This window comes from Sturnus vulgaris, chromosome 4 (assembly GCF_052056855.1).
Source record: "Sturnus vulgaris isolate bStuVul1 chromosome 4, bStuVul1.hap1, whole genome shotgun sequence".
NCBI lineage: Eukaryota > Metazoa > Chordata > Aves > Passeriformes > Sturnidae > Sturnus > Sturnus vulgaris.
Window position 1 is genome coordinate 16,995,187 of NC_142246.1, and position 12,688 is coordinate 17,007,874.

The 12,688-nt window shown below is 37.1% G+C and overlaps 1 protein-coding gene across 1 annotated transcript in view; it reads right to left on the reverse strand.

The window, feature by feature from the left end:
• Window positions 1-3,312: 3,312 nt before the first annotated feature.
• ADGRA3 (adhesion G protein-coupled receptor A3) overlaps window positions 3,313-12,688 on the reverse strand; it is a 54,032-nt gene continuing 44,656 nt past the window's right edge. Inside the window, exons 15-19 of the mRNA XM_014885155.2 lie at window positions 9,548-9,672; window positions 8,885-9,008; window positions 7,164-7,309; window positions 5,082-5,177; window positions 3,313-4,896 (exon numbers count right to left, since the gene is read on the reverse strand). Coding sequence (XP_014740641.2) covers window positions 3,654-4,896; window positions 5,082-5,177; window positions 7,164-7,309; window positions 8,885-9,008; window positions 9,548-9,672 — 1,734 coding nt within the window. The 3' untranslated portion in view covers window positions 3,313-3,653. The remainder of the gene's footprint in view (window positions 4,897-5,081; window positions 5,178-7,163; window positions 7,310-8,884; window positions 9,009-9,547; window positions 9,673-12,688) is intronic.

The window sequence follows — 12,688 nt, forward strand, 5'->3', positions numbered from 1 at the left end:
AGAGAAGTTGCTATGAGCTCTGTGAGTGCTTTTCAGAAGTGGCCAGCTGAGTGGAGCAGGGAGATGGAGCTTTCCTCACCTCTAGCCAAGGACTGCCATTCCCTACCTACTTACATGGAGGCAAGTTTCAGCTGGGATGTTGATTGGCTTCTCACACTTACAATCTTACTAATTTAACAGTTTTCAAAACTTGACTCTTCCATATAAAATAAATTGTACATCTGCATTCATAGATTCACCTAGTAATTTCCTCCTCCATCTCCCCAAATGTCCATATTCAACCAATCTGGGAAGCAAAGGTATATAAATCTCACTTAAACCAATACCAAACTCCTTCAACACAACAGGTTCCCCTTTTTTGAAAGGGGGGATTAAAAATTTGGTGTATTCATTTAAATTAGATGCTTTTTTCATGTTTTACATGATAATCTTGAACTCCAAGGAGAATAGTACTTCTCACAGGTATCTATGCTATTAATCTCTCTAAGACCTGGATACTGTGACCCAATAAAACCAATGCAAAATGATCCTTCATGTTGCTCAGGGATATGAAAAGGCAGCAACATAAGATACCAATGGCTTCAGCAAGCAGTACAATGCAACACAGCAGTGATCAAAAACATAAGTAAAAATGAAAGAACATAATAAAAAGCTATTGTTCCAACATTTGAAATATTTCTTAACCTACACAAAGCTTAATTATTAGCATTTAAGGTGTTTTGATTATGGATGAGATGCAATTAACAAGAGAGGCCTTTGCCCAAATTAAGGTGCAAATTCGACCATATGCCAAGCCAATAGCATACATTTAACAATGAACATGAGGCAGAAATATAGAATATTCCGTGTAGACTTCATAGCAACTTCCAGTATCTGAAGGGGCTTACAGGGAAGTCAGAGGGGAACCCTTTATCAGGAATTGTAGTGACAAGGCAAGGAGTAAGGGGCACAAATTGGAAGAGGTGAAATTCAGGTTAAGTATTAGGAAGAAATTCTTTAAGGGTGGTGAGATATTCCAACCAGTTGCCCAGAGAAGCTGTGGATGCTCCATCCCTGGCAGTGTTCAAGGCCAGGTTGGACATGGCTTTGAGTAGCCTGGTCTAGCAGGAGGTATCCCTGCCTGGAGAGAACCAGCCCTAATAACTGGTTTTCTAGTTTCTCCATATTTTGGTAGATAACACAAAGTACCCCCACCACTTTGCTTCTCTTTGCATCTGCTTTCCTCTATAGATCTGATTAATGATTGTAGCTACTCTCTCATTGATCCACAGAAAGCCAAAATAAGCTTTTTGTGTTGTTGGGTTTTTTTTTTCATTTGTTTGTTTTGTTTTTTTTTTGCATTGGAGTGATTTAGGTGGTTTTTCATGTGAAGTTTACTTATAATTCTGAAAATAAGCTTGCTTTACATTATTAGGAAGGAAGGTAGGAAAAAGCCTGAAGACTTTGTTTCTAACTTTCTTAGTAAGATACTATATTGAATATATCCCGTTTACAGAATCTAATAACCTGCCTTCCACGTTTCAGTTACAGAAACTCTTTCAATTTAAGCTTCTTCATGAAAAATGCAGCAGATAAAGAATCATTGTTTGTCAAGACTATATCAGAGAACAATGTCTTAATTTATCACCTGAGCCAAAGCACTTGTTAGACAAAAAGCAAATGTAGCTATGCATATAGCAGTGAGTGAACTAAGCATGTTTATTAGAGTGATGATTTAAGAAATATTTTACATTTATAACTTTGTTTGTACCAAGGCTAGTCAGAGTAAACTCTCACGTACTACAAGAAAAGCTTATTTTTTATCTCATCAAAGCAGGGCAAACTGTCAAGCTATGCAGTATTACCCATAGCATTAATTTTAAAGGTAGGTTTCAAGAAATACTAAACTGATGTTTGGATCCAAGCAAACCTATGAAAAGGGGGAAAAAGGTAAAAGCAACGGGCAAGCGGATTCTAAAGGATAACTGATCCTACCCTAAGCCCCTATCATACCTTGTTCAGATTATTTATTATCTGTGGACTGCTTGAACATTTTTCCATATTAGACATGGATTACATTTTTCCAGCACTCTAATTTTAAAAGATAAAAAGTAGGCTTAAATTATTTGTATGAGTACATACATTTGTTACTATAAAAAAAGGCACAGTATTGACACCTGATTAAATATAATCTAAGAGTAGCTGTTTGACCTACAGACTATGTATGAATTGCTCCTGGTTATGTAATATAAAAAAATTCATCTCAAGAGATGATTGTTTCTCCTGGCACATGTCCTTACTGTCTGCAGTTCAGTTTTCATGACTTGCAGCATTTGGAATGGAATAGGATTAAGTTGTGGTTTTGACTTCTAGATCCAAAACTACATTTCTGCCACCAAAAGGAACCCTCCTCCACCAAATAACAACCCACAAACAGCAATTGCAGAACAGTCAGTTGTCTAAGATGTGTAGGTACCTTACCAAAGAGATATGTACTTGCATATTTAGTTAAAATTATTTTCTTTGATAATACCTGAAAGTTCCTTTTTTCTGAATGTTTATCCTTATGGTAGCTGTAAGGTTGGGTACAAGCTGAAAGCTACCTCTCCTGAAACCAGGAAAATAGAATAGCAATGAAAACTGACTCATACACTTGTCAAAATGTTCCTGAAAGAATTCTTAAATGGTAACTACCCACAATAAGTAAAAATAGAGCCCAAACTCTAACAACACTGTCCTATTGCAGAGCTTTGTACAAGGCATTCAAGATTAGTTCACACTATCAAAGAGACTATTGGGGGCTGCAGTAAATCTGGCAAGCAGTAGTTAAACATATTTGAACAGATTTATAAATTATTTATCACAATATTTGAGTATGGACAATGTTAGATCTGTATCATAACTCAGACACACTTAACTAAAACACCCAAAAGTGGCAAGTCTAAAGTGGGTAACCAACTAACCAAGCACAGACAATCCAATTCCATTCGCTGCTTAAAGGCTGACTTGTGGTATCAGTACGAGATTACATAGAAGCATTTTTTGCTATTTAATACACATACCTTTAGCAAAATGGGTATAAGTGCTGGAAATAGGTACAATCTTGAGCACCATTCTGCAACTAAAACTTCGAATTGGTCACAGCAGCAGGATGATACAAAATATGATCTTGTTTACATCAAGGTATCAACAATTTAAGTGTAGAAAACTATAACTTCAGTATTTTCTTTGGAAATGGAAGGTCATAAGTTTCAGATAATGAAACAGAAAAATCAATATGATATTCAGTACAGTAATATTTTAAAAACCCAACAAATAAGTGCAACTTTGGGCTGCTGGGGAAAATACTATTTATTATACATTTAAATACAAATTTGAAATGTGTTGTGGACACATCTGCAGAGTTACAGGTAAAAAAAAATGTACAAAATGTGTGTTCTGCATCTCTCAAGACTGACACTTCAAAAAAAAAAAATCACAAAATACCAAGGCAAGAGCTCATCTTTGTAAGAACAGCAAATGTTCATGCATAAAATTTTTTGCTTGGCATATTATCTTTGTTCCCTCCCTGCATAAAGTACCTACAGTTTGTAAACAGTCTTTCAAAGTGTTAATAGCTTTAAGGAATGTGTAATCACAGTTTATATGGATTCATCCCACAAAGAATTATAATGCTACACAGTAGTTTCGTGTTTCCATAACCCAGTTCTAATATTACCAGTACTATCTGCAGTGAGCAGAGGTCCATCCTGTCCACTGCTTTTAAGTGGTCCATTCTGGATGGCTAAATTTAAGCCATAAGATTTTTGCTGGTTTTCAAGTTCGGCCGCTATTGGTTTCCTTAGAATATCTTTTTTGTTGTTGGTAGCTATTGTTTTCTCTGTGTTTCTGCTACTTTTTGGAAGTGTACTGCAAGCATCACTGCTGTCTTGTTGGGACTGGTTATACTGACGTTCTCTGTATGCCAAGTAGGCTCTTCGGCTCCTCGAGTGCCCTTCACTGTTGCTCTGGCGAGTTTTGGGTAAGCCATTTTGCACACTTCCCTCCACACTCGTGGGAACATCATAAGCATATTCCCTCAGCACTGCAAGCCTGCTGGCACGATGGCCCTTGCTCCTGTTCTTATGGTGCCGACTTGGATGTCCATTTGTCCGAAACTGTACCTCTAATGGAGCTACGTGCATTTTGATATCATTATCTACTGAATGTTCAGTCAGACTGTTATCAAGTTGAGGACCTGTGTTCAATGGCAGAGAAGTAGGGTGGCACTGAGCTGCTGCAGCTTGTAAGTTAGTTAGTTTACAACCTTGAGACGAATTTTTAAGGCTTGAGGCACTTTTATTTGTGCACGAGGATTCTGCGCTACTGTTGGTGCATTTCGGGGCCTCTCCATTGGTTCCACTGGAACTGGAGGGTGGCACATTTACTTGCACTGAGTATGTACTCCTTCCTGGGCAGCAAGTTGTTATCCACGCATGCCTGACATCTTCCCTGTTAATGCAGTGGTGCACTATAAGAAAGGCACTGAGGCTTAAACATGTTGCCCCAAAAAAACAGCTGAAGATCAGGTCCATAGGATAATACAGGGATATGGACAGAGCTCCAAAGATCCACAGTGTAACATACAAAACCAAAGTAAGGCCCACTCCCAGAAGCTGTGCTGGAAAACTGTGCTCGTTCTCCAGAGCAGACGTGGACACCAGGGACACTGACAATGAATCCTGATGGGCCAGCTCCCCGTGTTCGTTGGTGGCCAAACGCTGCTGCTCCTCAACGGGTTCCTTCAGCTCGTATTTGCGTTCAGGGTGACGCTTCAGTTGTATGAATATGCTGAGAAAATACATGCAGTTTATGAAAATTATAAAACTAGCAGGTCCATAAAATGCTCCTAAGCTAGGTTCCCAAGCCATCCAGCAACTGCAAAAGAAACAAACCAAAGAATAAATTAATATCTCACACAAGTCCCTTATGCTTTTTCAGTTCATTGAAATGATCTTGTCTGCTACATTTTCTAGAAGAATCAGAACTAAGTGCAACACGTATTCAGAGAAAAGGAAGCCTAAGAAATCTCATGACAGAGCTCTCACATATAGGGTACTTACTAAGGTGCATTAGGTCTGCTGCCATAATTTCGGATGTTTGCTGCAGCTGTTATTCCACAAACTATGATAGGGATCCCTCCACCAATAAGGTAGAACCTAAAAAATAAAACTAATTAATCAGCAGCTGCTTAAGTGCAATGGATTTCTTTCAGTCACCATGAAGGAAATTAGAGCTTTCCAGGATTTAGGAGGCACACAAGTTCATTATGAAACCAAATAGGGTGAATCAAGTTTGGACTTCAGCAGTATCAATTGTTTTCTAAGTCCTCCTCACTACAGTTTTTCTCCTCCTCCTGTAAGCTGCTTCTCTCTCAAAGCTGCTCACTCCCACTTCCCACTCACAGACACTGAACAAAAGTATACAGCGATAGAAGGAAGAAGCAAAAGCTCTTAGAAGTTGTAAACTGCTGGAAAAGAATAAGGACTCTTAGAATGAAAATACTAAGTGGTACGTCCTGTGTTCCAGAGATCAACTTGCCTAATATTATATACACTGTTACTTGAAATTTTTTTGGTTACAGGGGTTCAGCAGATGGCAGGTTATTTTTTTTTTATTTTTAACGAACTCTGTAATTTCATAGTATATACTTCAGCTTCTCTGTGGTGGTATTAATGAAAACTGTAACTTTCAAGAAAAAGGGCCTATGTTCTTGGAGAATCTCACTTTTCAATCTGATTTAAAGGAATTCACATTGAATTCATTAATTACTGATAATCGTTCAAATTAACAGCACTCAGTCCTGCAGCTTATACTAATCCAGTCCAAATTCACATCAGAACACAAAAGTGGAAACTCCTACTGTGACATGCAGGTGAGTGTTTTTTATCAAAAGGAGACACCTATTAATGGTGGTCCTGGACTTTTCCACTGCATTTCTGATAACTCACTAGAAATTACTCTTGTTCACTTGAGACACAAAAAACCAGTCTAAAATAAATTATTACTTTCTTGGAAATCACGAAACACTGAATTTATTATTTAGTTGCTGAATTCTACAAAGATCAGATTCTGACATTGGTTTATTCTGTATCTTGTTACAGCAATCAGGAGCTGGCCAGACAAAATCAATCTTTGTACAGGTACTACATTATGTGTAGTTTTATTTTGAACCTTAGTCTAAAAGACAGCTGAAAAAAAATTCCTTCTGTGGCCTTTCCATGCAAAACATTACACATGTATCTGACTGAGGAAATCCCTGATCCACAGGAAGTTAGACACTGATAAAGTCTGAAAAATATAAAGCATGTTTGCTCTATTCTTGTCTTGGATACTTGTCTCCAGAGCTACTACCAGTGTCAGAGATGAGGTGTTGAGACCTGAAATGGCATGTTCATATCTGTGCAGAGCTGAGCCTGTGAGACTGGTAATTTCACTGCAACGTTTTCTGAGCAGAAACTTCGTAATAAATAATAAGCGACAAAAAAATGAAAATATTACTTGAAGATAATCAGAAAAGCACTTCTGTTTTTCTGCAGTCCCTGTACTTTCAAAATCAAGCTCTTTAAATATTTGCCTGTAACTAATCAAAGTTAATCAACTTCTGCCACCTTGTGGAGAATTTCAGTGTAGCAGTTTTTAATTAATATCCAAAAGCTGAGGAGGAAACACGAACAAGGTACATCAGTATTTTCTAGTAAGGATATTTCACATATGTGAACTTAACAGATAATTAGCTTGTCTCATTTCTGGGATTTCAGAAATGAAAATTCTAGGAGGAACACCTCACAAAGAACACTATTTTCATTTGATAATGAGTGAACCCCTATTTTTCAAATAATTTGTAAACAATCTTTAGAAAATATATTTAATTTTATATACTTAAATTGCAGTGTCTGTTGATTTTAGTGGTGATGCTGAAACACTACCAATTTTTTAATTTACAAATCAGCAATCCAGCACTGCCTCTGTAATACAATACGACCAATAGTTTTCATTCTCCTTAACACTGAGGAGCAGCAAAATCTTGAAGGAACTTCACAGGCCTGGAGAGAACACAAGGGGAGTGACTTGTTACATTTTCCAGTCAGAATATAAACGTAGCAATGTGGGAAATAAGGAACCACAGAAAGAAAACAACTCACCTCAGCATTGGCCTGGGTGGAGGAGGTGGCTCATCAGGATCTTGACACCTTTTTGCTTTTTTGGTTACCTGCTTGTAAATATTACGAGATGTCACTCCCAGCCACAGTACTGTTGCAAGAGTAGAATAATGGAGAATTATCCCAACCTTAAAACAAAAATAGGAAAAAAAAAAAAATTAACCCCCAAATATTTCCTTTCTACTAAATAAATACAGTAATCATTAAACTCGCAACTCACCATAAAGCTGAAATTTTCAAAAGCTCAATTCTAGAGAAAAAACCCCTCTTATTTTATATGACCACTCTAAGCATCAAGTCATTATAAGTTAAAACAACAAAACAAAAAGTAATGCAAACCCATGCACGGAACATGTAGTAACAGGGGAAAAACAATTTCAGAAGTGTACCTATCAATCATACACTTCAGGAAACTGTATTTTATGAAAGACTTAATTTAAAATGTCCTGTGTTACAGATATTATTCAAATTGAAACAAGTAAGAGATACATGATACTGTGACAAGACCAGAGCAGATGGCAAAATATAGCCAGCCAACACTCATCAGCAATTTTAACATAATGCAAAGATAAAAAAATTGTATTAGATGTTTAACCTGCCCAAACATTAATGCCAAGTGTGCTTCAGAGTGGAATGTCCTTATCCTGTACTGCCTCATTCACAAGCCAACATTGCCAAGGACAGAACATGCACGTGGAAGGGGCAACACTTTAGTTCCTAATAAACTGACTACAAGTGAGTTTTTTGCCAGTTTCAGTCACCAGTAAAAACACACAACTTTCAAACAGCCTATCTGTATCACAAGGTTTCTTCTGGAGGACTTCTGTCTCCAGGAAGGTAAGAAAAAAGTATGTGTATGTGTGTGTAGGAGAAAGATCAGGGATATATTTTATTACAACAATATGAACTGTCAACCTAATAAATTCAGTAAATTCAAACAAAAAGCATTATAGAATATTATGGAGAGGGAATTGAAATTTTTTTAATCACTGGATTAAAAAAAAAAATTAAAATGTCACTGACATTTTTTGAAAACAGCAACCACTGTTATACTGAAACACTGCAACTAAATTGAGATGGCCAAATCTTAGAAGGGCAAATCATTAAAAAGTAGAGTCTCAATAAAGCAAACGGGCTTGAAACACTTCTCTCTCCTTCAATTATACTATATAAGAAAATGGAAATAGTTATTTTAATATTTCACAGGGCCTGTAAAGGCCACATACACGCCCATAAAATAATTTCATAGTAAGTCAGTCTCAAAACGAGAAATAACCAATAAAACTTATTTTCTCTGATAGAATTTCAGGAAAAAAAAATGTTGCACATTTTACAAGGGAATGTAGTGATAGCAAGAACGACTTTAAAGTGAACGACTGTTGATTTATATTAGATGTAAGAAAGTTAGTTTTTTACAATAAGGGTGGCAAAACACAGGCACAGGTTACACAGAGAGGTATTAGACACCCTATCTCTGGAAATATTGCAGGTAGGTTGGATGGGGCTCTGGGCAATCTGATCTAGTTGAAGATGTCTGTCTTTATTGCAGGGGTCTTGGACTAGATGACTTAAAAGCAAAACATTCATTTTTTGTCTACATCTTATATTTTGATGAATGCCTACACAGTATTACAGTTTTGTAGGAGGCAAGCAGGGCATATTAATATATAGGACTACAAAACCACTAACTAAATTGTACTTACCGCTTGGCAAATACTGGCATTCCTCGTCTGAGTTACGCCTCCAATAAACACCACACATGTCAGGAAAATATGAAAGCTCAAGTTAACTAACATATGCCAGCTTTTAACACTGATCCTGATCACACTGTTAAAAGAAACAAATTAGACAATGTAAAACACAGCTACATTACTGTTTTCAGAAACTAGCAAGCTATTCTTGTGATAAACGACATACAATTCCTGTTAATGACTGTTTGACTACCACATACTTTGTAATCAAACATGATCTCTGGACTTTATCACAAGAAATTAAAACAATAGCCTATTACCAGCTTTATACATCTATTTAGAGCCTGATTTAAAAATTATAGGATTCAAGCTTTCACATCAACAGAAATGTGAAAGGATGAACAGTTTGTTAAACTCTACCATTATTCTTGAACGGCCTCTTCTTTCATCATGAAGCAAAATGAAGAATTAAAGGAGAGACATGATTATGAGAGCTAAATGATCATACTCAAGAAAGATGAAATAGCTACTTGAGTAACTGTTAGTTTGCATCAACAAATTTTATAGGGAAAAAACACTGAAAGTGTATTAGTATAACATGCTCCAGTAAAATAGAAAAGGTAGTCCTAAGCATAATCAAACTAATTTTCTTAGTCTGGTAATTTTGATTCCTACCTGTGATGGTATATGTAACTGACCATGATCATCAACAGGCACATGAGCAAAACCATGGCAGTGGCATAAATTACTGGATGCAGAAGATCAGCTGGTTGTGTATATAATTCAGCTCCAGTCAAGTCCTGACAACAAAAACAAAAATAACATTAGTCCACCATATCTGTTTCTTGAGGGTAGGGAAAAGACAAAGGGAACACAAGAAGTAAAAGACACCTTCCAGATGAAATGTCTTCCTTCCCTTCCCACCTGTCCCAAAACAACACTTCAATTATTTACTTGTTATTTCTAGGTTTCTTCTGCAATTATCTGCTATTCTGGCTGACCTTTATAAATGCAGTCACAGTTCTTACAGAACAGTTCAACTTCATATATTTTTGAAGATAAAGAGAGCAGCTTACAGAAACACACCATTTTCTTCATCTTACAATATCTGTATGTACAGATGTGGAATAACTGTGTGTTTCAGTTGTGATTATCTTCTTTAACAGCCCGAAGAACATCACAGGAAGTGCCCTCAGCAAGTCTACAGATGATGTTATAGACTGGGCGGACCGATTAGCAGATTGGAGGATAATCAGAGGGATGCTGATGAGACAGAGAAATGGGCTGATAAAACACCATGAAATTTAGGAAAGGAAAACATTAAAGGATCTGTATTTGGAATGGAATACCACCATGCACATAAAATTAGAGGCTGGGCATTGTTTAGAAAACAACCTGAGTTAGTGGTAGAGAAAGGCTGAGCAGAAGTCAGCAATGTCACCTGCAGCCCAAGGCCACGCTTGGCTGTGTGAGCACTGACACAGCAAGCTGTGATCTGATCCTTCCCTTCTGCTGAGCACTGAGAGACCACCCTGCAGAACTCGCAATTTGAGGCTCCCCAGCACAAGAAAGACACTGGTATACTGGTATAGTCTAACAGATCACCAGAATGATTACCAGGCTGAAGTATACAGTGTCTAGGGCTGAAGAAAATGTCTTTTATCTTTAAGAAAAGGAAGAGAGGAGAAATCTCATTATTGTATTAGGCTACCTAATGGGATGGTATCAAGAAGATCAAGTCAAACTCTTTCAAAGTCCTCTTGGAGCTGAGCCATCCACTAATGAAAGGAAACTCACAATATCAGCAACACAGAAAATTCTGATTAGATACAGGAGAAAAATTCTGAAGTGGTCACATACTGCCCAGAGAGACTGTGTCCCTGGAGATACTCAAAGCTTGACTGAATATGACCTGGAGCACTAAGATTTGACTTTAAAGGCAGTCAAACTTTGAGCAGGGTAGCTGGACCAAACGGCACCAGATGTTCCTAATTCTATGATTACTGTTTGACCAGAATAGATAGCTGATAACTCTAAGAGAATTCAACAGCTCTACAGCATCAATTAAATTTTCCAAATCCACTCCAGAACGACATTTTCATTTACTCAAAAGAAGAAATAACTCTGCAAAATACAATTTACTGGAGTTCCAGGAGTAGGGAGGAGACACAGACATGACAACTCAAAAGAAACTGTAGTCCCCAGCACGAAATACAGTAAATTTATTTAACTATGACTAGTGAAAAAAATATATTAAAAGTAATTTTTTGAAATGGACAGGATACAGAAAAGTCTCTCCCTCTATAATTCTGAGTGAGTCAAAATTCTGGAGTTGGCAAAGTTCTAAAATGTCCTGAGGAAAAGGAGAAAAAACTTAGCATTAAGGAAGAACAGTAAAAGATTAGGAGGAAGTTTCAGTCTGTTTTGAGAAAAAACAATGGTATTTTTAAGCCTAAGATCGGTAATCTTATTTCAAGGACAGGAAAGGAGTTTTTGAATTGAGGCTTACAATTAAATTAGAGTCAACAGTCTCTTCACCATACCTTCAATTGTTCTTTCATCAGAATATAAATTCGTTATTCCTAACTAACTCAACCTCATTTCAAACTAATTTAATCAGGTTGTCAGTTTGATTCTTATCTATTTGGTTTTCTTTGGCACCTGGAAAAGGATCATAAGAATTTATGCCTCAGGCAGCCAGTGTCATCTGATTTCAACACTACCCGTGGCTTGGTTGTTATGCAGCTGGGGATCCCTGGGGAACTCACTGCTGTTACAAGCATGAGCAAATGTTTTGTCACACCTGGCCCATGAGTTCCAGGCAACAGAAACCACAGGACAATTCTAGTTGCTGCTTCCAGACTGGAGTCAGGTAACAACATCTCATGTATGTATTGGTGTGGATTTGATGAACGAGAGCTACAAAATCACAAGATTTACAATAATCTAAAACATCTGAGGAAATTCAGTACATGCCTTGCCCAGAGAGCTAAGGCCTTGACCCAATAACCAATGGAATAAATCAATGGAATTCTTTATCCATTGCACTGACATTTTTCATCAGACCAAGTAAAAAGAGTAAGGGGAACTAATAATGTTATTTCTGAGCTAAACTGATCCCAAATAATTATTAAGTAAAAAAGAATGACAGTACAGTAACAGTAGAGATGGCATTAAGAACACCAGAGAGTTTATAGTTAATAAGCAGAACTATTGTTTCTTCTCAACCATTATTGCTGGGTTTTATTTCCTCTGTTCAGCCTGTAATAGTGAGTTTTCAGCTGAGCTTTCTGCTTATCTCTTCTATTATTAAACAGTGGTGAAGATAATCTCCAAATAAATACAAAGTTTTACAACTGCATCTGCCTTAATCACTAGATCAGAAAACCAGGCACTCAGTGATGTGCTTCCTTATCAGAGGACTTTACATTATGTTCTGAAATGTATGAAGAAGGTCAGTACACTACAAATTCCTTTCTTCTACACATATATGTACTAAAGTAAAGTAGATTAAAATAGAGTGAAATAACTCTGGTTAAGTCATTCACCATCCAGCCAGCATGATGAACCACCATTGTCAGGTCCCTCCTGCCACTGTTGTTTCACGTATTTGATGTTAATGACAACTGCTGGATTAAAGAGCAAACTTCTAAAACTGAACCCAAAAGAACTTCCTCTGAGCCCAAGACCAGAATCCAGACTTTCACAACATGATGGGAGTCTAGAAATGAAATAGGCTATTATGGCTTTTTTTGGTTAAAATATGGATAGGCATTATGAAAACCCTTTTTAGCACCACTTAGACATTCAGAGTTT